The sequence below is a fragment of the Panthera onca genome, chromosome A1 (assembly GCF_046562875.1).
Source record: "Panthera onca isolate mPanOnc1 chromosome A1, mPanOnc1 haplotype 2, whole genome shotgun sequence".
In the NCBI taxonomy this organism is placed as follows: Eukaryota; Metazoa; Chordata; class Mammalia; order Carnivora; family Felidae; genus Panthera; species Panthera onca.
Genome location: NC_138339.1, coordinates 134,777,662 through 134,803,001, shown reverse-complemented (window position 1 = coordinate 134,803,001; position 25,340 = coordinate 134,777,662). Strand labels below are relative to the sequence as shown.

At 46.0% G+C, this 25,340-nt stretch overlaps 1 protein-coding gene and 1 long non-coding RNA gene across 7 annotated transcripts in view; one reads left to right on the top strand and one right to left on the bottom strand.

Moving 5' to 3' along the window:
* MARCHF3 (membrane associated ring-CH-type finger 3) overlaps positions 1-25,340 on the bottom strand; it is a 148,437-nt gene that overhangs the window by 4,214 nt on the left and 118,883 nt on the right. Inside the window, exon 4 of the mRNA XM_060636229.3 lies at positions 2,972-3,181. Coding sequence (XP_060492212.1) covers positions 2,972-3,181 — 210 coding nt within the window. The remainder of the gene's footprint in view (positions 1-2,971; positions 3,182-25,340) is intronic.
* The window catches only part of LOC132681593 (uncharacterized), a 109,280-nt gene that overhangs the window by 29,198 nt on the left and 54,742 nt on the right, over positions 1-25,340 (top strand). For all 6 annotated transcript variants that reach the window (XR_013557360.2, XR_013557357.2, XR_013557355.2 and 3 more), the window contains exons 2-3: positions 6,479-6,566; positions 23,552-23,646. This is a non-coding gene — a long non-coding RNA (uncharacterized LOC132681593). The remainder of the gene's footprint in view (positions 1-6,478; positions 6,567-23,551; positions 23,647-25,340) is intronic.

The window sequence follows — 25,340 nt, the reverse complement described above, 5'->3', positions numbered from 1 at the left end:
CTGCCCTGTCAGCATGGAGCCTGACTGGGGGCTCCGTCCCACGAACTGCGAGATCATAACCTGAGCCTACATCGTAAGTCGGATGCTTAACCAACTGAGCCACCCAGGCGGCCCAAATGTCTGAGGTTTTAAGGAGAAAGGAGGAAGCAAGAGCACAGGGCCACTATTCTAAAAATACTGTTCCTTTTGGGGTGGGTTTCTTAAGGTGTATTCATTTCTTTGTCCAAAGGGTATTTATTAACCTGTTGTGGACCAGATCCTGCGAAGAGCTGTGGTCACAGACTGGGCAAGGAGGGCTAGAATACATCAGCATCCACCTCTCCCTGTCAGGGAGGGGACAGGCTGTTACCTAAGGTCTACTGTAACGTCACGGCAGGGTTTGGGAAATCTCGTTACGGATTTTTTATTCCGCCCTTTCTCTCCAGAGGTTTTGGCGTGATTGAGGCTTGCTCATGGGGCCAGGGCCTTGTAAGTCACCTTCCCAGAAACGGACTGCCGCTCCCTGAACTCTGGCTGTACCACGGAGGTGGGCTGTGTGAGCAAATGGGATGCACAGCAGGACTGGGCACGGGGTCACATTCAACCCCCTGAGGCTACCGTGGGCTATTTGGGCTGCGGCTCAGTCAGCCGGCAGTGACCCTTGTTGGACAATGTCCTACGGAAGGTTTCCCCGTGTTATAAGGAGAATTCAAATGACTACCCCATCGGGCTGGGAGCAAGCCAGAGGAGACAGATCACTCATTCATTCCATTCTGTGCCTTAACCGGTTTCTGTGCTGAGTGCTGGTTCCATCAGGGACGCGGTGAGCTGAGGGGCTTCCCCCGGGTCACAGCACCGCCCCCCCGCCCCCCTGCTCCCCACCTCTCAACGGGGGCTAATTATAAGTGCCACCCTGGATGTCTTCCTAACGCTGAGCGTGGACTGAGCTCTCATCCAGCTTTTGACTGTGCATGGAGCTCAAGTGGTTTGTGATGTGGACAGTGACGTTTCTGGGGCACCTCTCCCCAGGATCTCGGAGGAGATGGCTGGCACCCTGGACTCCGGGGTCCCTGGTACGGGTTTCCGCACGGCAGCTTCCAGAAGGCCCAGCTCCCCTGAGTTGCGCCAGATCTGCGCACAGACTGCAGAGGCAGGCCGGCTGAGTCTGAGATGGTGGGGAGGCTGTGTGTCCCCCTTCGCTGCGCCTGCGAGGCCCTTTCAGGAAGGCTCCTCTGAGCAGCCGGGCTGGGACTGACACCGTGTTTGTTTACCTAAGACATTTTCACAGCATATTCTCCTGAAGCCTGACAGCTTGTTTACAATGGGTTTCTGCCGGAGGGCACTTTCCACGTGCTGTCAGCTCCTGACTTACGGCTCCTGCCAGGGCTGCTGGGTGCAGCATTTATCAGGGAGGGAGTTAGTCTAGATTCAGTAAGTACTGTCGCGGGGCGTCGCGATTTCCGCACCAGTCAAAAGGGGAGAAAGCCTTTCCTTCCCTCCAACCGCTTTGCATCTTGTAGATGGCTGGGCATGCAGAGGAAGAAAGCCCCGTGCCTGTTCTGGGCGCTCTGATAAATGTTCCGCGCCTAATCGTCACAGCAGCGGGACCCAGGGGCTGTCGCCTGCTCCTCCACTTTTTTGCGTAAGGGGAAGGCTGGTCAGAGAGGTTAAGTACTCTGTTCAGAGTTACACAGATATTAGGATGTAAATCTTGGGTCCCACCACAGGGCCTTTGGATTCTAAATGCATATGTGCTCTTACCATGCAGCACTGCCTCTTGGAAGCATTTCTGGAATAGAATATGTTCTCATTCTCCTGAAAGAGCCCATGCTAGGTACCTTTCCCACCCAATCCCCTCTTTCATCTAAGATGGGTCGCATCCGCATTCCCCTAGGAAAACTTTTCCTTTCCTTTCCTTTCTTCCTCCTCCACCCTTCTTTTCCTCTTTCGCATTGGGAGTGGGAGAGCTGGTGGGGCCGGGTTTGGAAGGCAGAGCAAAGGAGCAAGTGTGAGCAAGCGCTAGAAGCTTCCACATGCTGACACACTGTGCTACGGGATATGAGAGTGGTACACTCTAGACAGGAAAAACATATTAACAGTGGAACGTGTTCAGATTGGAAATGAGCAGGCACAGGAGAGTAATGCCAGGAAGCAGGGGGCCTGGTTTCTGAAACTGTTGTAGAGGCTAGTGACGCTCTTCGCTGCGGGTCCCAGAGGGAAACATAAAGCGTGAGATCAATGCCGTGCCAACTGGTGCCCAAGCCATCAACTCACTTCATGAGTTCAGTGAACGGAAAGAACAGAGATGTTTAAGAATTCTTCCTCATGTACAGCAGGCACACTTATTGGGAACTGGTTTTCTTTGGTGGCGGCTTCTCAGCTAGATAAATGAGTGTTTTTATGGGCAGCAGAGTCAATATCCCGACACAGAGAATAATCATCAGGCAAAGTGCAGCCCCACGTCCAACAAAGACTTGAGGCTGCGTCAGGAAGTAAGAAGAAAATAACCAGCAGGAGGATTCATGATGTGCGCAGGCAGTGACAGCAACGGTGGCCGAATGCATCATTCATAATACACTACAATCCCAGCAAAAGTGAGGAACATAAACCAGAGAAAGGAAACGCCATGCCTCATAACGGATGGAGTCCTAGAACGCTGGAGGGGAGAAATGTCTGGGGTGTGTGTGTTTGACTGATGGGCTCTCAGAAGCTGGGGCTTTTTCTTTACTTGATCTGCTCTTCCCAGCAGCACACCTATGCATGTGCGCACACACACACACACACACACACACACACGCGCGCGCGCGCGCACACACACGTGGTAATAAATCGCCATCAGACTCTCTCACCAGCACCTGCAGGTCTGTCTCCCACGGGGCAGATAGGACATGTGACGGACAAGAGGGAAGTCTGTGCCAGCCTTGGGGCAGCCAGCTCCAGCTGCTCTGACCTCCCCCCCGCCCCCCCGCCCCGGACGGTGGACCATACTTACTAGTGTCCAAAAGAGGTAAATAGTGAAGAGTGCGACAGTGAGTGCAATCAGTCCGACGGCCTCCAGCCGACTGCTAAAGTGCAGGTGGTCCACAGCGCCCCGCAGGCAGAGCCAGCCCGAGATGGTGGCCAGTGGAGTTATGAACAAGAAGCACACCATGTCTCCAAACAGAGTCCGCTTCTCATGCTGGGGGCCTGGGTTTCTGAGCCACTGCCGGGGAAAAGGGAGGAGAGAGAAGAGAAAAGCAAGGTCACGGTTAAATGCCAGGATGGCATGGAGATACACTACCCTCAAGCTGTCTTCTTCTTCAGGAAACTGGGAACGGGCACGTCTGACCCATGCTGAGATCACAAGGCGGCATTAAGGGCTCATTCCCAGGCCCCGCCTCACCGGATTATAGTGACTATGGTGATAATTCAACGTGACAAAAGTGATGATGATAAAAACAATAATTTGAACAGTGTCCTTGCTGTTGATGGCCTGCTGTTTCTGAAACGATGGTTATCATTTTAAATAGCGACCCCATGGGAAGGTACAGAGGATGTTATTTCTGGAAGGTAATAGCTGAGATAGAAAAAGTGCTGTCATGTGGCCAAAGCCTTCCAGGATCTTGGCTCTGGGAGACGTCTACAGGAAAGGGTTAACTCAGCAGGCCGGGGTTGGCTCAAATTGTGCATGTTCCCCTGAAAGACCCGTTTCCAAGATTGGCTCTTCAGAAATGAGCTCTGAGTCCTGGCAATATTTTGCCTTTTACGAGTGTCTTTGTTTGCCTGAGGCCTTGGGCCATATGGTAAGAGTATAATGAAATAGTTTATGCCAACAGCGTGATTTATGCTGAACACCTATGTTCGCTGTGGGGGCTGGAATATGAGCAGCTGAGGTCAGTCACGCAGGCGCTGAATGCCTATGTGACCGACCCCAATAAACACCCTGGACACCAAGGCTTGGGTTGATAACGCTTGGTATGTGTTGTCACAAATTGTTGCTGGACAAATTAAGCAGATTTGTGTGACATTACTGGGAGGGGACACCTGGGAAGTCACACCTGGTTTCTTCTGAACTTCACCCCGTCCATGCACCCTTTCCTTCTGCTGATTTTAGTTGGTGTCCTTTTGCTGTAATAAATTGTAACCATGAGTAAAAGAGCTTTTCTGATTCCTGTGAGTCCTTCTACTCAATCATGGAGCCTGACGGTGGTTTTGGGGATCCCCCACAGAGTGAGACTCATGTGACTCATGTGACTCCATGAACTGAGTGATGCCCCTCCTTGTTAGGACCCTGGACCTCCTCCTTAGGGTGCTCCCTGACGTTTTAATTGGGTTGCCCTCTTGACTGAGTCAACCCCAAAAAAGGGTGGGCAAAACTTTGTGGTTGTTGAAAGACCAGAGAGGAGAATTCCTACAGGAGGGGAACAGAGTTGCTGTCCCAGTTGGGGAATTGCTGAATGCCTGCTGAAATGTTCTCCATAATCCATTCTGGGAAAAGTCATGCTTACGTATGGGTGTCGGTGCACGACAGTAATGAGGTCAGGTGGCTTTTCTTCAGATTGGCATTGAAACATGTCTCCAAATACCCCTGCCTCACTACCCCATGTAGTAGTGGCTGTGCCCAAAGGGTCCAGAGGAGGGGAGGTTGAGCACAGTTAGGGGTGGGAGTGGCAAGAGACGCAGGCTGAGTCTGTTTTCCATCTTGTTTCCTAAACGCACGGGGGCTTAGCGGTGCCGTGGGCTGGCCCCCAAATGGAAGCACTGTGGGCTGCTGAGCACACATTCCAAATGGCCAGGGCTGCAGTTCCCACAGAAACATTGGTGGGAGTGAAAGCATCATGACAGGGGATATGAGAGTAGATGGTGCACAGTGGGGAGTAAAGGGAAGGCCATGGTCAAGGACAGGAGGAAGAGACAGAGGAAGCAAGGTGAGGATAGAGCAATGGAAGGGCCAGCAAAAGCTTCAGGGAGTGACCAGAGGAGATTGGTGGCGGGGAGAGATGGTAAAAGGCAAGGAAGAGCTTTTCTGAAAGGTACCCTTTCCTTGAGTGTTTGCCTGGGGCCAATATTAAATGACCCACAGTGCCCAACATACCAGTTTCCAGGGACAACCCACCTTACCATCGTGCTGAGATGCTGAAAGAAGTCAACCTCAGCTCAGTAATGAGGAGGCAGCTTGTCTGTGAATATAAATACAGCATTATAAAAAATTTCACATAAATCCCTAAGTGATCAAGTGTGAATGATGCTGACCCTGCTGCCTGTTGTCATGTTACCTTACACATCTCAGCAGCTTCAGAAAAATTCAAAGAGCTCTTATTAATTAACATTTTCTTGCCTAAACACTGGGAATATCGATCGCTGTGAGGTGGAAAGGAGAAATCAGGTACGATTATCCTAATTTTATGGAGGCTCAGTGAGGTTAAATGATCGCTCCAGGTGATTCAGAGGTCAAACTGAGGAGAGGACTCACATCTCTCCCCTCTTGCTCAGGTGTCCTATCAGTAAAATACTCGAAAAATATTAAAATTGCAAGACATGCAGAAATCCAGATCGTTAAACAATTTTGCTCGAATCGCAGCAACCTGATTCCCCTTGCAGATTTTCCCTGGAAGCAGATCTGGAAGCCTGGCCTCCCTTGTTGGAACATAGGAAATTCTCAGTAAATATGCAACAGATGTTCACAGACAAGCCGACCTCACTGGTAAAGACTTTCCTCAATTTCTGCTGCTTGGGAATTCGGAATGCATTTTATGAAAATTAATTTAGAATTTTACTTATCTATGTGGCCCTTAACATGACCCAGTGAAATGACTCAGGTGTGGAAGGAGGTAATTACAAATCACTAGTTATCTCTGTCTGGTGTAAGATAAATTACAAAGGCAAGATTATTATTACTAATGCTGGTTCCCGGTTTCTCAGTTTCTGGTTGTGCTCTGATCTTCTATATTCTTTTTTTTAGATGTTTATTTATTTGGAGAGAGAGAGAGAGAGAGAGAGAGAGAGATAAGAACGAGTGTTGGCAGGGGAGGGGTAGAGGGAGAAGGAGAAAGAATCCCAAGCAGGCTCCATGCTCACCATGGAGTCCAACATGGGGCTCGATTCCACGACTGTGAGATCATGACCTGAGCCAAAAATCAAGAGTCAGGTGCTTAATTGACAAAATCACCCAGGCGCTGGTGATTTTCTATATTCTTGAAAAATTTTCAGGCCTTTTTATATATATATTATCACCCAAAATCTGGACTCTGCACATTATTAGCTATAAATATATATGTGTGTTTATAAATGTATATATATATGTATATAATATATATGTGTATGTATTGTATGTATACATATAATATATACATATATATGTATGCTTATAAATGTATATATATAAATATATATTTATAGTTAATGTGCAGAATCCAGACCATGAGTCATATAAATTTGCTCAACTTACTCTTTATGTTGTTTGCTGCTGGGTCATATTTAAGTATGAAGTTGTTTTTCTTTTTTCTTTTCTTTTTTAAAGTAAGCTCTGTGCCCAGCTTGAGGCTTGAACTCATGACCCTGAGATCAAGAGCTGAATGCTGTACCAACTTAGCCAGCCAAGTGCCCAGGTATGAAGTTACACCCTAGGTAGCATTATGTCAAAATCGGTGACTTCTTCAGAATTCCAGGTGTCATTTATGTTTTACACAAATGTTAAGTCCCATGGACAGGGCCACTGGTAGTATCTGTTGCTGAGAAAAACCCTGCCCTCTGTCACAGTAAGAATGTCTGTCAAAGCATCCAAGTTGGTCGATAACAGGATATTGATACAAGCAGAGATTATAACTGAGAAAATCTGATTACACCTCAAATTTCCAGCAAGAGGGGGGATGTCTAAATAAATTAGGAAAACAAAATAAATTATGGAATTTACTTAGAACAGAATACCACCGAGTAATTTCAAATGATAATGCGCGTTTTATATTTCCTGACATGATGTACTGCTGAGCAGGAAGAGTTCTACTGGACAGAATGTGTAGTAAGATCCTGTATATATGATGAGATAGTTACATACACACAGACATTTACACCTACAAAGATGTAGTGGATTTACACAGACAAAGACCAGAATGATACCCAGCAAGATAGTGGCTATTCTTGAATAGCCTTTAATTTTGAATGGCCTTTAATTTTTTTCACTTTGTATGTATTTTATAAAATGAACATGGATTCGCCATGTAGCTACACATGTATGTATTAGTTGTGTACGAAACATTGGGAAAGAGAGAGGGGGACCCTGAGTGAGGAAGAGGGAGGGAGCTGTCCAGCTAGTGCTTAGCAAACTATAGCAGTAAAAAAATAAAAAGAAAAATAAATCAATAGTACTGACAGATGTTTGGGGCAAGCTCGGCGCTAGAAATCTGAGTTTATTATGCACTATCTCACTGAGTCCTTGCAATAACTCTCTGAAGCACGTGCTAACATCATCCCCATTTTACAGAGGCCGACACTGGGGAACAAAGAATAACTGACCTAAGGGTAGACAGCAAGTAGGTGGCAGAGGTAGGATTCAAACCAGCCTCACTTTGCTGTTCCTTGATTTCCATGCTTACATTTTCTTTCTGCACCATATGGCACTTGTGTGTATGTGTGTGTGCACACGCCGTCACTAGATTTTTTGCAAGCTTTCAGCGAGGTGGGATATGGTAAATCCTGCCATTTTACTGTTTCATCAGGTAGGTGAAGGACTGGCTGGCCAGGTGACTTTATAAAATATTCTCAGGCTACTATTCCGTTCTTTGTTAATTCTCTTACTAGATCACAATGCAGTCCAATCTGTGGGCATTGAATCACAGCTTCACTTTGGCATAATTCATAACAGACAAAGGGCTGATCTCAATTATTGTTCACTGTGGTTTTTTGCTCCTCTGTGTCTCCTGCCTCTCTAATCAGTTATACATATTATACACAGAATATTAAACCTATTCTGTAGCAGTATCTTCATTTCCCAAACATTTAATAAAAGAGCAGGCTTCAGCAGAATGGCAGGTTTGTTTGTGTGTCTGTGTTGCCACCCGACCTGACCTGAGGTGGACCCTTTAGAACACTGGCATCTCGCACGTTCAGCGTTTACAATGCTAAATCAATGACAGGAGCTTATGTTGACTCACACCTTGTGAAATGCAGAGCACTCTCTTATATGCCACATGAAGTAATTGCTTTACTCTCCGATTATCTTTGAAGGCGGTGCCACTACACCACCGTTTTACCGATAGGGAAACTGAGGCACAGAGAAGATTGGTGTTGGCTCTGGTCCATGCACTCTAGCTCTAAAGACTGTGCTCCAAAACAATCTGTTCTGTCGTCATTCTTTTTTTATTTTTTAGTTTTTTTTTAATGTTTATTTCTGAGAGAGAGAAAGAAAGAGAGAGACAGCGTGAGCATGAGCGGGGGCGGAGCAGAGAGAGGGAGACACAGAATCCGAAGCAGGCTCCAGGCTCAGAGCTGTCAGCACAGAGCCCAATGTGGGGCTGAAACTCACGAACTGCAAGATCTTGACCTGAGCCGAAGTCGGACGCTTAACCGACCGAGCCACCCAGGCGCCCCTCCGTCATCATTCTTGAAGAGGCTTTAGTTTAACATTAGTCTTCTGCTTATACTTGGGGGTTAGCTGTGGCCGATGTTTGAGAATACTAATTTATTTGGCATCTCTCACCTGGCCGGCTCACCTCCTTGGCCGCCAGGGGATCTGTCGGCAACCTGGGCACCCTTCCGGCCTTCTGTTCTCTGGTTCCATCAGAAACGTAAAGCAGGGAGACTGCGCCATTAAAAGCCCTGGCACTGAGCTGCCTATTTTTCTGTGGCGATCTCATTCCCATCGCTAACTCGTTCCTGAACCCGGAGATGGATCTGCTCTTGGAAATACGTACAAAAACCAACCACTCAACCAACCATCTAAACAAAACAGAACCCCCCCCCCCCCCCCCCCCCCCCGCCCCATGGTAATCAGCACTGTAGGGCCATAGACAGCAGAGGGAATGAAAGTATCATTCCACCGGTGACACAGCATCACTCACTGGCCATAAGTGTACATCCAAGGTGAGCCGGGCACCAGTGATTCCTTTCAAGGTGGAGTAACTGTGGGTTCGGATATAATTACAGTGTCAATTTGTTAAATCCCTTCCTGGGGAGTAGGGGCAAAGGGGGTGCAGTGCTACAGGACATTAGATTCTGCCTCCCAGCCTCCGAGTTAATCGGCTTAAATCCTCAAGGTAGATAGGACAGCCTGCAGGTCAGTTTGTACTAGAACCAGATTACACTCTGGTGGCTAATAGCTCTGATCGATTACAGCCTTCCCCATGAATCTCCTTAATGAGAAACCATCACGAGAATGGGAGAAACTGATAGAAGGGATAACAACTGATAGGACCACCACAAATTTATGGAGAGGAAAAAGAAAAAGAAGGCATGGTCTTACAATGTTGTCTCATGTGGGTTTATCCGCTTGAGTGTCTCTTGTTAATATGACACTTGGCAGAGTTATTAACCAAGGGCTTACCTTCCTTGGGATGGGTCTTATTTTTGAAGCCCAACTCATTTTACACTAAGCTGTCTTGCTTGCCTGGGGAGCGGCGAAGTGGAAGGGGCAGTGCTGTGATTAGATGGTAGGTGATGGGTCCTTTCCATGATTTAGAAATGACCGTGAAACATGAAAACCATGCATTTCAGTTAATGGAGGCACAAAAGAGAACAAAAACAAGCAAACATACTCCTACCGGTGTTCTCAATCCCTGAACTCCAGTCTGTCAGTCAATTTCCAGGACAGCTGAAGTCTCACAGAAAGAAATTCCGATGCCGGGGCGCTGAGGAGATGCTTGTTTGGGACATCCATCAGTGGATGCGGACATTGCTCACAGCAATGCGCCTCCAATGAAATTTTCACAGAGGATTTGCTCATGATCCTAAAATGTCCTTCTCCAGCCTTGGCCTCTGTCCAAAGCTCCAGATGCACATATTCAACAGCCCGCTCAACATCTCCACTTAGATGACTAACAGGCGACTTAAACTCAATCTGTCCGAAACAGAACTCTTGATTGAGTACTTAACTTCACAACCTCTCTTTTCTCCACGTCTCCTCCATCTCAGTGAATGACATCACCACCCACCCAGTCGCTCAGCCATCCATTTCCTTTCTGTCTTGTGCCTAGCCCTCCAAGAAGTCCTATCAGCACCACCTTCAATAAGTCTGGAGTCTGTGCACTTCTTCCCACGTCCACTGCCTCTATCCCTGGGCCACGATCATCTCTTACTTGGGAGGCAATAGCCTCCCGGCTTCCATTCTGGCTTCCCTACAGTCCAGCTCCAAAACCAGGGAGAGAGACCTTGTACATACATCAGTCAGAGGATTTTGAACCTTTGCTTAAGGCTCTCCAGTGGTCAGAACTGTGTCTGTACTCTTGACCTAGGACTACAAGAAGACCTGACCTCACACCTGCCTACCTCTCTAAGTCTCCTACCACCTCTCCCCCTTCATTTCCAACCTTTACCTGTGGCTGTTCCCGTATGGGAGGCAGGCTTTGTCCACATTCTTGCATGGTTGGCTCCTTCCGATCACTTAGGTCTCAGCTCAGAGGGTAACTTAGCATTGCAAACACTCCTGAACCTATAAACAGTGCCTTGCTCTATTTTCTACAGAGCACATGGCACTCTCCGAAAAGATGCTCTCTTTATTTGTTTGTTCCCTTGTTTACATTTTGTTCCCTACTTCAGTGAGAACTCTGTGATGACAGGGACTTCATTTTTGTTCATTATTGCATGCCTCAATCCAAGAACAGTGCTGGAATGCAGTCGATGCTTAATGAAAGTGAATGAGCAAACATCTGGATGCCAGGACCCCTGACCAGAAATGATCTTACAATATGAGTTAGACCAATGAAATTGGTTGGTAAGGAGACACTTTTGTTGGTGAGTAGACATCAAGTCCTGAGGTCCACTGCGTTCAGCCTTCTGGACGGGAGATGGTATTCCTGAACATTTTGCTCTTTGTAGGTTTCCAAGAGAAATATCTACATGTTGTTTTGTTGCTATGTGTAAAACCTGTATTTTCTGTTCAAACTTTTTTTCCCCCTGAGATGTAAATAATTGTGGAATGCCATCTATTTCTCCATAGGTCATGAGATAGCATGACAAATACACTAAATTATTTAAGGTCCTTTCTAGTGTTTTAGTCACAATTACTATCTTTTTTTTTATACCCCTCTCCCTTTTTTTTTTTTTTTTTTTTTTAACTACCTTGAACTACATGAGAACGAGACAATATCAGATGCCCATTTAAAAATTATACAACCCCGGTTCAACCAAAAATATGTACTGAGTGACTATTATGTGCCAGATACTTTCACTGAATTTAATAACGCCAGCTGGTGTTGTTATTCCCATTTTGAATTACGATATTAAGCCTCATTGATGTTGAGGTACTTGTTCAAGGTTACAGGGCAGAGGAGCCAGGGTTTGAGATCTCCAGCCTAATGTTCTTTCAACTTTCTTTCAGCTTGCTTTTGCACTACATACAATCTTACCCAAATTTTTTTTTTATTAAAAAAATGCTTAAGGTGGCTCAGTCAGTTAAGCATCTGACTCTTGATTTCAGCTCAGGTCATGATCTCACGGTTGGTGAGATTGAGCCCCATGTTGCTGACAGCGCAGAACCTGCTTGGGATTCTCTCTCTCTCTCTCTCTCTCTCTCTCTCTCTCCCTCTCTCTCTCTGCCCCTCCCTGCTGCACACACTCTCTCTCTCTCTCAAAATAAATGAACATTAAAAAATGTTTAGTTGAAGTGTAATAATGGACGTATAATGCTATACAGTGTCAGTTTCACATATAACTGCATGAAATCTTGATCCTAATTTTTTTGCCCCTACAGGCTGGGGAAGTAGCCAGAGGAGACAGGAGACTGCTTCTAGTTTCCCCTGTTGGCTCCCCCAAAGGCTGTGTGACCCTCATCCAGTTTTTTCGCCTCTCTGGGGGCAGTAAAATAACAGGAGTCCCTCTCACAGGGGTGAGGAAGGTTCAGCTTCGAAGGGAGTGGTGCAAGACCGTCTCTCTTTGGCTCAAGTTCCCACTTCTGTTCAAAACATCAGGTTCAACTAGAGACTGTGTGTTTCGTCTTCTGAGCTCGGGCTGTGCGTTCGCTGCTTCCTAAACGTCTCTCCATCTGTGCAAGCAACACCTCACACTTGACAGGGTCCACAATGGAGCACTGGGTTCACCTCCATCACCCAGCTCCCGCCCACATTGTCCCAGACCTGGGCGTGGCAAGACCAATACTGGGGGCTCTGGTGTACACCCTCGACCCCATCCTTCCTCGACGCCCCACCCCCCACACGCAACCAATCGGCAGGTCCCGTTGGTTCTTCTGGAATACATCTTGAACTCGTTCGCGTCTCTCTCTCTCTCCAGTGTCACTAGTCTTCCAAGCCACTACTCTCCTCTGAGCCACATAATTGCCTCCTCACCCTCCTGTTCCTGTTATCCGAGAATCCAGTGTCTGCACAGCAGCAAGCTCACATCACTTCTCTTGCTTAGAATTCCCTGGCGGCTCCCCAGGGCATGTAGTGTAAGGCTTCTGAACGGCCCACAAGCCCTGTGTGTTTGTACCCTGGGCTCCGCAGACCCCCAAGCAGTCCAAGGACAGGATTCATGGGATCTGTGATTGGGGGGATTTTCACAGCCTCTAATTGAAATCTGGCATCTCACTGAGTTATGCAGAAGATCTTATGGGTTGGAGCAGCACTTGTGGCTTTGTGATCAATAAAAAAATCACAGCTATTTCCCATCCCATTAAACTATTGCAGACATCTTGACATATTGCTCCTTCATGGTTGGTTATTAGATCTGCCACAGAATGTGTTAAAGAAGCACTTCGATTTTATATCCCAGCTTTTGTCTTTTTAATACTTTGATCGCTGTGTTATAATGTAATGGGTTTTCCCTGTATTCCTACGTTTTTTTATTTTATGTAATTAAAAACATGATCTGAGAGAAGGGATCCACAGACTTCAACAGACTGCCAGTGGGTCCTCTATGGAAAAGTTTAGGCACCTGGAATCTGGTTCCTTTGATCTCTCAAGCAATGCTCCTTCTTTTTCCATGTTTCTTCCTGATTCAGAAAAGCATGAGGACCTCTGCAGGGGTTCTCTTCTGTCTAGTACTCTCCTTCCCATGGCCAGCTCCTTCTTGGCCACACCTCTACTCAAAGATCACTCTTCAGAGAGGACTTCACGAATCACCATGCACTCTCTCACCACGTTACTCTTTACAACAACTTGTTTCTTTCTTTATAACTTTTATCACCATCAGAAATAACCTTTTAATTCATTTGTTTATCCCATGTCTTTCTCCCCAGCAGGTAAGCTCTCTTAGTACATAATAACATTCTTCTGGCGTGTTCACAGTTATAAAATTCCCACTTCCTGAAATACTTAGTTTGTGCTTGATAAATATTAGCTGAAGAAAAATAGAAATCCTCCTGACTCAGAGGATCACTTTGAGTGGAAACAGGATGAGTTTAACTGAAATCCATCCCTATGTACATAAAGACCATTCACCCTGACTCTACTGGTCAAACACCGTAAAGTAATTTTTTGCCACAGACACACGGTTAGAGCAGTTGCTCTGGCATTCACAGGTGTGATTTGGCTGAAGCATAAGTCACATTCAAGGGCACCCTGGAGATTTGTGACAGTCCCTGGAGGACTCAGGCCAATAAGCCAATTAATGGGCTACAATGCGTCATAAATACCATATTTGTACCTGAGACGCTGTAATTTGGTGCTGGCATTATTTAAAACAAACGCTACACATGCCGACATCAACGGTTTGAAGTTTTCCAAAGAGGAGATGAGCCGCACAGCAGGACTAGATGGCAGCGTAATTTCATATATTCACTCGCAACTTCAGATATAAGCAAAATGGGAATCATTTTGCTCTAATTATTTTAGATCATCCCTGTGCAGACGTGATCACAGCCAAATGAGACTGCTTATCCGGAATATGAGAGGATGCTGCACGATTGTGTGGCATATGTGATCAATGTGAAGCCAGAGACAAAAGGAGACGAGATCAAGAGAGGACGGAGGACAAGAAAACAGAAGTTTCTAGAAGAAATTAGTACTTGACAAGCATAGTGCCCAAAATAGAAATGATTTCTGGGAGGCAATGGTCTCATACTGTGTAGTCTGTTATCAACAGGACCCCACCAGCAACCCCAGGTCCCTGAGCCCTGTTTCTTTTGGCTGTTTTGGGGCTCCTGGCCCTGCATCCAGTACAGTTGCTGGCATCTGACACCCTGTCTTCTGGCCTGCTGTGGGCCATAAGCTTCGAATAATGACTTCCAGCAGAAGGACAGGATCACAGGGCAAAAGGTGCCTGGACAATGGACCAAGTAAGAGCCCCATTTGGAATCTTGAACAAAAGCTGAGATTATGATGGATAATGTGAACAAGGATAACAAATCTCTATCTTGATCCCTGGGAACAGTGAGAGAGAGAGGGAATAGAGAGAAACCAAATTCAAAACCAGGTCGTCAAAACGGGACCACATTTAAAAATCGGTGTCCCTCCGAGGGAGTGAGGGAGGATATGAGTGCAAGAACTCTCCAGGCAGAGTGTGGTGGATGGGTTGTAGTGAAACATGAGGTACCTGTAGAACTGCGAACGAAGGCACAGTCTCACCAGGGCCACATACGCCTGAAATAAGAACAGCGGCACTTTGAGAAAGGGGAAGATTTCTGCCGGATGGAAGAACCGTGAAACTGTGGAAACAGAGGAACTTTTAGAGTCACAATCCCTATAGCCCGGTGTTTTGTTGCCGAAAAGGACCCCAACTATATAGGATGGCCCAGCCGACTTTGCTGACGTGCAATGCCTCTGAGCGGTGACTGGATCTGGAACCTCTCAGGGCTCCCTTTGAGCCAGTGGCCTAAGTTCATGTGCTGATACCTCTTTATTTTTGTTTGAAATGCCCTGTCCTCAAATTTCAAAGGTAGCCCCGTAGCATGCAAGCAATTTAGATGTTGCTGCCCACTCCCTGTGCACATTGTCTAAGCTCTTCATGATTTTCAAGATTTCAGATATGTCCTTCCTGAGCCTCCTCACATCTAGATTAGAGAGTCTCCCTCTGGCTGTCCAGGCCAACCCAGCCACCTGTTTTTGTCACTCCTCTGGACTGTTTGGATCTCCTTCATTGGTTACAGAGCCCTGAATATAATGAGACAAAAATATGCCTTGGTGGGATATGAGGGGAGGGCCCTGTTTTCCACTCGCTGGCGTCGCTTCTCTTGATTATGTTCAATGTTTATAGACCGTTTTGCTACAAATACTCACAGAGCTGTCTTCAGGGAAGATATTCTTAAAGGGGTAGGGGCAACAGTTCAAATGACAAAGGTCATGACATCAAGGACTGGCATTTATGGAAGGGCAAGCAGCAGTCCGGCTGGATGCACATAGTTGTTGTTTTGGGGGAAAACGCTTCTCCAGGTGGGAGACACACATACATTTTTAGCTTGAGTGATCCTGAGACATGTGCCCCCAGTATGTCCCTTTGCGGAACCGAGCCAACCATGGAAGAGCCTGAGTTAATAACTAGCTCAGTCCTGTATATATGCATAACTGAATCACTGGCTCTCCCCCTCCAGACCAGCAAATCATATCCACTCTTGGGGCACCCACAGAATTATAAAGCAGCCTCCTCATGGAAGAGGGAGTTTGCAGCCAAGTGTTGAGAAATTTCACTTGCTTTTCTTGCTTAAAACATTTTACGGGTGGGGTGGCTCAGTTGGTTGGGCGTCTGACCTTGGTGCAGGTCATGATCTCACCGTTCCTGAGTTCGAGCCCCACGTCGGGCTCTGTGCTGACACCTCGGAGCCTGGAGCCTGTTTTGGATTCTGTGTCTCCCTCTCTGTCTCTGCCCTTCCCCCATTTGTGCTCTGTCTCTCTCTCAAAAATAAATAAACATTAAAAAAAATAAATAAAACACACACAACATTTTAAGGGTGTGGGAGACACTTTGGGAAATCCTACATGTTCCTTTGCAGTTTATGTAACTGTCTTTACAGATCAGGGGTCTTTGACCAGGGCGCAGGGCTTTGGAAAACCTGCGACCCCCCCCTTTGAGACTGTATTTGAGCACTAGACATCTGTGCATTTCAGAGGAGACAGTTCAAGCTTTTATCAAATTCTCAAACATATCTGAGGGTAAGAAATGCTGTTCCAGAGCATTTCCTTAAATTGTCTTGAGACACTGCTTGGGTCCAGTTCAACTTTCTGAGCTTTGAAAAATTTAAGAATGTGGGCAGTAGGATTTGACTGGCTTCTGAGAAGCCGTAATTTTTCCTTAGACACTGGTTTAAAAAAATTGCCCTAGGGCACAAAATGTGATATTTAAAAAATTAATTGTATAGTTGCAGGGCAGCAGAATCACGAAAGCGACCAAATTAAATTAATGGGCTTAAAGAAAGAAAAGGATTTATATTGAGCAAAGATGGAAAAAATTCAGACAATGTAAAAAAATCAATGTGCCATATGATTTCCATACAATAAAAGATTAAAAAACGAATAGGGTTTCAGCTCATAGACTGTTATGGGGAAAAGGCACAACTTCAAGAGGAAAAAGGACCATTGACATGTGTGTGCCCTTTTCCTCCTTCCTAAAATGGACATGGCTGTATACACAAATAGAACATTAATATTTTATTTTATTTTATTTTATTTTAGAGAGTGAGAGTGAGTGGAGAAAGGGGCAGTGGAGAGAGAGAGAGAGAGAGAGAGAGAGAGAGAGAGAGAACCTTAAGCAGTCTCCATGCTCAGCATGGAGCCCAATGCGAGGTTCTATCCCCCAACCCTGGGATCGTGACCTGAGCCAAAATCAAGAGTCAGATGCTGAACTGACTGAACCACCTAGGGCCCCCCGCAAATAGAGTACTAGGCTCCTAGAACAGGGGTACAGGATAAGCACTAGTCAATGATAACAAGTAGGAATCGTATATTAAGGAGGATATCAGGAGAGAATCAAAAATATATAAAATAATAGCAAGGACGGTTAAGATACATTTTCTATAAAGTCTGAGACTAGACCTTGCAAATGTTATGCTAAGTGAAGGAAGCCAATCACAGAGGACCACATACTGTAGGGTGCCATTTCTAGGAAATTCCCAGAATAGGCAAATCCATAGAGACATAAAATAGTTTAGTAGAATACCCTGTCACCAAATGGTACACTTTAAATGGGTGAACTGTATGGCATATGAATCACATCTCATTAAAGCTGCTTAAAAAGTCTGAGACCTGGAAAATTCCCTGGGTAAAAAATAATTTGAAGTGTCTTGTAGATTCCCCTAAAGAATCTTACCATCCCGTGCGGATTTTCGTTTGTAGGCATTTCCTTTCGCCATGCCACATCTTCATCTAATTGGGTTATTTTTCAGATAGGTATCTGTCAGGTATGCTTTCCCAACAGCTGAAAATGTGTTTATTTTGGTGAATGCACGACTTCTGGGTTTCAACATGAGAGTCATAGATTTTAAAGCAGATACGTCAGTGCTTAGAAGAACATTAGAATGCTTTTATTCTCCCATCTCTCATGCCTTTCCTCCTGGTATCTCCTACTTTTCATGCAAAGATGAAGTCTTTGCAAGTAGGAAAATAGGAAGGGTGGCATGATTTTCTAGGATGGTGGTTATTTCCTCTTTGTCTCGCAATTTCTGCTTTTACTGATTCTTCCCAGATAGAAGTTCTTAAATGCCTATAAATTCTATTTTATAACATTCTTGCTGCAACCACCTGCCAGCATTTTATATATACTATATTAGCCTATATTTTCCTCCAAGCCCCAAAAGATTTTGAACCTTGCCATTTATTCCAACTTCCCATTTCTAATAGTATTGCTGGAAGTGAAGTAATGATCAAGTGATGAGTAGAAAATATTTCCTTTTCTTCTTTTTAAAGTTTATTTCTTTGAGAGAGAGATACTGAGCAAGCAGGGGAGGGGCAGAGAGAGAGGGAGAGAGAGAGAATCCAAGCAGGCTCCTCGCTGTCAGCACAGAACCCGATGCTGGGCTCGAACGCACCAACTGTGAGATCATAACCTGAGCTGAAACCAAGAGTCGGACTCTTAACCAACTGAGCCACTCAGGCACACCTCCTTTCCTTCTTTTAATCTGAGCTCACTCTTCACAAACACATCTTACACATTTTCATAAATGGCACATCTAAGAATTAAACCCATTTTTCAGTAAACTAAAAGCTTCAGTAGAATCTTCTCTCTCCCTCACATTATGCATATACAGTCCTAACTTTCCTCTCACATATCCGTTGCAGTGTAAATCTATCCAACTCTGTAATAATGGATTGCAAAGAAAAGTTTTATCAGACAATATCACAGGGTCCTATCTGAAGCATACAGGCAGGCTGTTGATGAGGCAGAGAAATACACAGTTAGTGAAAAATAAAGGAGGGAAGCCAAGCTACAGGACCTGACAGGGTCTTTCTTATCTTTCCCCAAATCTGCTGCACCTGTCAGGGAAAGGAAGCAAAGAATTGAGGCAATTATACAAATAATTCAAGAGAAAAGCCGGTGTTTTCCTTCATGAGTTGCAAAACCAGTTTTACCAACCCGAAAGATCTAGATGACAGTCTTTAAAGACATTTATCTCACAAATGTGGGCGACCACATTATGAGTGATTAACCTTCACAACTGTTCATAAAAGGAGGGAAAAGGTGAACAATATTGTGTTCACCGGGCTTTCTAATGACATCTCTCTTAGGAGAGATCTCAGAAGAAATTGGTGACATAATAACTCAGTAAAACGAAGACTCAAATGTTGAAAAGGAGTAACCAGATGAGAAGAAACAAAGAAGGGGTGTGAAGTCCTTGGAAAGGAAGAAACTTTTCTAGCTCCTAACGGGTTGCTGTACCTAAGAGCTTAGACTACATCAGACTAGGGCAGAAAGAGGCACAAAGAAGGAATGCTATTCCACAATCCCAGCTCTTATTCAGAACCAGCCCAAGTCTGTTCTTCTGCTTGGTTTTGCTTTAAAATATTTTTTAAAATATTTATTTATTTTTGAGAGAGATAGAACGCAAGTGGGGGAAGGGTACAGAGAGAGAGGGAGACACAGAATCTGAAGCAGGCTCCAGGCTCTGAGCCCAACGTAGCGCTTGAACCCATGAACTGTTAGATCATGACCTGAGCCAAAGTCGGAGGCTTAACTGACCGAGCCACCCAGGCGCCCCTGTGTGTGTGTGTTTTTAACAGACTTTATTTTTTAGGGCAATTTTAGGTTCATAGCAAAATTGAGTTCCCGTATGCCTCCTGCCCTCCCAACATGCACAGCCTCCCCCATTATCAACATCCCCACCTGAGTGGTGCATTTGTTACAGTCAGTAACCTACATGGACACACTGTTATGGCCCAGAGTCGTCCTGTCCTTTACATTAGGGTTCATTCTTAGTATTGTTCATTGTATGGGTCTGCACAAATGCAAAATGACACGCACCCACCATTCTTCAGGGAAGGTTGACTGCCTTAAAAATCCTGTGTTCATCCTTCCCACCCTGTAACCGCTTTAGGTTTAACAGACAAATTCAGTGTCAAGAGGAGATCAGAGCTTTAATCATCCATACAGTTAGTCTCTTAGAAAGGCTGGCAATTGGGAAGAAGCCCTTGGCTCTGTGTGTGCTTGTGCATATGCATGTCAACGAGCAAGTGAGAGGGAGTACTTTTCCAGCTGAGACAGAAGAAACCAGGCATGGTGGGGACAGCACAGATGAGGGGCTGTGGAGATCTAGATTCTTCTGCCTTCTCCACTTGCCCTGTGGCTGAGAGTGTTTAAGACCTCTGAAGAGGGAGGGGTACCTGGGTGGCTCAGTTGGTTAAGTGTCTGACTTCGGCTCAGGTCATGATCTCCTGGTTTGTGCGTTCGAGCCCTGCGTCGGGCTCTGTGCTGACAGCGCAGAGCCTGGAGCCTGCTTCGGATGCTGTGTCTCCCTCTCTCTCTGCCCCTTGCCTGCTTGCACTGTGTCTCTCTTTCTCAAAAATAAATAAACATTAAGGGGAAAAAAAGATCTCTGAAGAGGGACCTAACATCTCAGAGTCTCAGTTTCTTTACCTACAAAATGGGTTACTATCTGTTACAGGGATCGTATCTTTATACGGATGCGGACATTGAAATAAGATGGGTATAGAAACAGTATGGCATAGAATAGTTCCCTTTCCCTTAAAAAAGGGGAAATAATTTAATAAGAAGAAAACTCTGGGAGGTGAACACCGTCGGGACAGAAACAGGTGGACTCAAAGTGAAATCAATTAATGCCCCTGTATTTGGGTGTCACGTCAAGATCTGTGCCTATTCTGAAAAAAACAAAGTTTTTGATGACAACAGGCAGAGAGCAGGCTATCACTCTGAATGAACAGCCACTGATCTCCCACTTCCTAACAGAAGACCCTTCTCCACTTTGCTCATTCGAGTACAATTGTCCATCAGGCAGCATTTAACTATAATCATGTACCGCTTGCGGTATTTCACACTATTATTTGTTTAATAATGCGTATTCTTTCCTTGGAGTTATTGACACTTAAAACTGAAGAGACCAGAGCAGGGGCTGGCAGGAGCCCTCGGCAGGGGGGCTGTGTGCATATAGTCTAACTCTGCACCTGAAACCTGGGCCAGGGGGTACGCAATCAATGTCTCCTTTCCGTTCAGGCTGGTGTCTCTTACTCCCACCCGGGAGCTAAATGCGCCTTGTTATTTTGGCAGACCTTAGGGAGAGATGATTACCACCAGCTTTAGTCATTCAGTGACATCGCATTGCTCCTCTCTCAGACTCCCCCTTACGCAGCTCTCCTGCCAGCTGCCCAGGGACATTTTCACCTCCACCCACCACCACTCCGAACTCCCACGGAATAACTTCTAACCATGTGCCTTTGAAAGAAGCGGACCTCTCAGTGGCCGTCGCTGGCTGGGCTAGTTGTTCTCACGTTTGGAGTTAGCTAAAAGGGTCCAGAATCTCACGGGCTTATCAGTCTCCTTTTGTTTACTTCCTCTTATTCTTGGCTCAGATGTGTTTAAGGAAAACCTGGCTCCCTTTTCTCCTGTGTTTGAGAACACCTAAGGGGGAATTGGTGAAGACTACAGACATTTTCTCTCTGCACCCCCCCGACCCCCGCAAAGCTGCTGTTCCTTTGAAAGGTGTGCTGCTCTCAAAACGCTAAGGTTTGTGAATTCTGGGTGGTGGGGACACTCCTGTTTGACACGTTATTCTTTGTTCTCCTTTGGATTTTTTTTTATAAAAACACAGAATTGAAACTAAAAAGTTGGGCGAAGCAACTCTTGGTGTTTTGCCTCTTTCTGTCTCGGCTTCTCGAGGTCCTCAGTGAGCCAGTGCAAGGGAGCAGGGCTGGACCGACAGAGGTCCTCTTGCGAACATGGATGCTAATTTGTATTTCAAACCGAGTTCGCCGCGAGGATCAGTACAATTTAAAATAATAGAATCTGGTCATGTAATTCTTTTTATGCATCGAGCTGGATTTTCCCTCCAAATTAATCCTGCACCAGCAGTGGATGGGCTGAAAACACAGGCACCAAGCACTTAGCTCACTTCCATCTGGCACGGCCATGTGAACACTTCGGCTGGCTTGCTTTTTTAATGAAGTGATTTCTAATGAAGCAAGCTGTGAATTTAATAGCTACCTTAAAACAGCTTCTTTGTAACTAAGCTTTAAGTAAAGAAGCAACTGCCAAATTAGCCACCGACACCAAAAGGAAAGTTCAAGACAGAACAACCACCAGGTGGAGGATTTCAGGCTGAGGTCATCTGGGATGTCATCTCAACCGCTGGCACCAAAGATGGTGTCCCAAGCCTGTATGCAGGCTGGTGGCCCATCCGGAGACCTTAACCAGAGGTTAAGGAAGCGCCTGGCCGATGCTAACGGTGGCTGCAGGTGTTAAGGTATCTGAACTGTTGTTATCCTGACCCCTCCCATGCCGGTACACCGTCTCTCCGTGGTTCATTTGCCGTGTGATTCTGAACCAGCCACTTCAGCTCACTTATAATGTGGGCACGACAGAAGGGATATCCTTGGGGTCGGTCTCTGCTACCCAGAAAGAAAGATGCTGGTAGAAAAAAATGCACACAGAAAACTCTTAAAGGTGGGAGAAATTACCCAGTTTTGCAATCAAAGGTAAATGGCAGGCAGTTAATGCAAGAGGGCGAAGAGGGCCGGGTGGGTGCGAGCAAGAGGTAAGGCCTGGGTGAACTGCAATCACTCATCAGATCTAGGGATATTCAAATTCTTTTATAAAAAAGGTGTAGGAGCGCCTGGGTGGCTCAGTCGGTTAAGCAAGACTCGGTTTTGGCTCTGGTCATGGTCTCGCGGTTTTGTGGGTTCAGTCCCCACATTGGGCTCTGTGCTCCTGGCGTAGAGCCTACTTGGGATTCTCTCTCTTCTCCCTCTCTGCCCCTCCCCTGATCATGCTGTTTCTGTCTCTCTTTATATAAATAAAGAAACCCCAAAAAGATTCTTTAAAAAAAAAAGTGTTGATTGACAGCACACCTGGGCAAGCCAGTGTGTGAGCTCTGCTTTTCTTGACTGGGGAGGAAGCTAAGGCATAAAGATGAGCCATGACTTGTCCAAGGTCTCCCTGCACATCGTGAGTGGCCAGCCCAACATGGGTTATAGAGATGGGACATTAAGCCCCGCTTGGCAAGGTCACTGGCATGGATTTCTCAGTGGGAGGGCCTCTGCTCTGTTGTCCACAACATATACACAGGTTCCTCAACACACTCCCCTTTCTGGTAACGGATACTTCCTTGTCTTTCACGCTACGAGTCCTTCCTCTGCTTTGTGAGGCCTTAGCCTCATCTGGAGCGGTTGAGAGAGTTGCCGCACATTAGGAGGGGCCCAGTAAGCTGGGGGGCAGAGCAGGGGGAACCCACGCTCACCTGTCCTGAGCTCAGGTGGTGGCATCAGCCTGGGAGTGAGTGTGAGAAGTGGGAACTTCTTGGGGCGCCTGGGTGGCTCAGTCAGTTAAGCGTCTGACTCTGGGTTTCGGCTCAGGTCATGATCTCACAGTCGGTGAGTTCAAGCTCCAGGCACCTGACAGTGTGGAGCCTGCTTGGAGTTCTCTCTCTCCCTCTCTTTCTGCCCCTCCCCTACTCGTTCTTGCTCTCTCTCAAAATGAATAAACTTTTTTTTTTTTTAAAGCAGTCTCCATTCTAATTTTTTTTGTTTAACATTTATTTATTGTTGGAAGACAGAGACAGGGTGTGAGCCAGGGAGGGGCAGAGACAGAGGGAGACACAGAATCCGAAGCAGGCTCTAGGCTTTGAGCTGTCAGCACAGAGCCTGAGACGGGGCTCGAACTCATGAACCGTGAGATCATGACCTGAGCTGAAGTCAGACCCTTAACTAGCTGAGACACCCAGGCGCCCCTCAAAATGAATACACTTAAAAAAAACAAAAAAAGAAGTGGGAACTTCTGTGGTTTCAACCGAAGTCCTTCCCTCCCACTTTACAGATGCCAGCATGTGACTTTGTCGTCCCTTTTGTCCCTCCAGAACAGGACACAGAGTAGGAGAGAGAAGTCTGAGGGCAGTGCATGAGACCGGCTCACTTTTTCCTCGCCGAGGGATTGTGACCTAATGCAACCATGGTAAATCTATGTCTTCCTCTATCCAAGGGTCAATATGGGCTTTTCTCCCCAAGACTATGGTGCAGTGTTTGTACAGTGGTTGGATTCCTAAAAGCTTGGCAGAGGCTCACCGGGCCTGAATTTTTCCCATTCGGCCTGATCCACCCTACTCCCGACCCTTTCTAACTTGGGCCAGCACTCTCCTGCTGAGTCCTGGAGTGCATGTTCTCCCCTCGCTGGCCACCTGGTCACCATGCACACAGGGCTGCAATCGCCTGTCCTTCCTCAAAACCCGATTTAGGACCAATGACTGAGCGGGAGCCAGGATTGGTCAGAATCTTCTCACGTGCCCTGTAGCTAAAAGCTGTGTCACTAGCGTGTCTTGTGTAAGATCTTGTCCTGCTGTGTCCAACTTGAGCCGTAAAGACGTGGTGTCACTTTCTTTGATTTACAACCATAGGCTGAAAGTATGAAAAAAGTTTGCAAGTGGGGGGAGGGAAGGTTCTCCATTCTTTCATTTATTTAATGAGCAGACACCTCCTGACTGCCTATCACGTATAGTGATCATGGTCTCCAGCCACCTCCCTTACCAGGCTGCGCTCACGAATTGGCATGAAGAGGGGAGCATGCCTGCCTGCCTTCAAGGGATGGATTAGGTCGTACTCGTGCCTGGGAAGCGCCTTTAATCCCTTTATATCTCCTATGGTGTCATTCCCTAATTACCCCGATGCTAAAAAGGTTTGCTAATGAATATGAACACTCAGAAACCAAAAGCTCATCCATTCAATACATAGATGTATCGAAAATCGCCAAGCAATGTCACTGCCTAAGTCTGATACATACATATTCAGAGGGTTTGAGGGAAGTCTTAAACCTAGTAAATAGCAAATGCCAAGGTACAAAGTGGTTTCTCCCCAGCAGTCCAACTCTGCTTCCTGCTGTGTAGCTGGAGATTATACTGAATCCAGGGCACTCTTTAGAAGCATTTTCCTCGAATGACTTAAATATATGTATGTATGTATGTGTACATATATATATATATATATATGATAAATAAAAAGTTTGGGAGAAAAAAAAAAAACCCTTAATCCTCCTCTCCCTAGCTTTACATCCCACTGTTCTGAGTAACTGATCTGTGTGAAAACATTATTGGTCTCATTGTAGCTAACCCTCTGAGTCACAGGGAACAGCTTTTAAATTGTTCATACAGTTCTTATCAATCAGCTGGGTCTGTGTAAAGGAACTAGAAGTATGGAAACCTAATCACTCCCTCTGAAAAATCACCACGTCTCCTTGATCAGAGGAAGATCAGAGCGCAGAAAGCCTCCCCCCCCCCCGCCCCCCCCCTCCCAGATTTGCTCCATTTCCTGGCTATTTCATTTTAATCAGGACGTTGCTGAGCTGATCTATTACTTCATAAGTCCCCTGGGAAAGTGTGGGTGTTACGGATACATGTCTCAGGAAAGCCCAGTGCCAGATACTCCCATCAGTGGAAACTCATGTTGCAAGTGTGCTGTTTGCACGTAATAAGATGGGTTTCCTTGGCAAACTGCTCAATCAGATACACAATCACAGTGGTAGTTGGGAGTCAAGGCACACGTTTTTGGGAAAGCATCATGGTACTTTTATTGGGTTTCTGTATTTTTCCCTTTGTTATAAAAGAATGGCATCAGAGTTCAATTTACAGAGAGAAATGAGGAAAACTAAAAATGAGC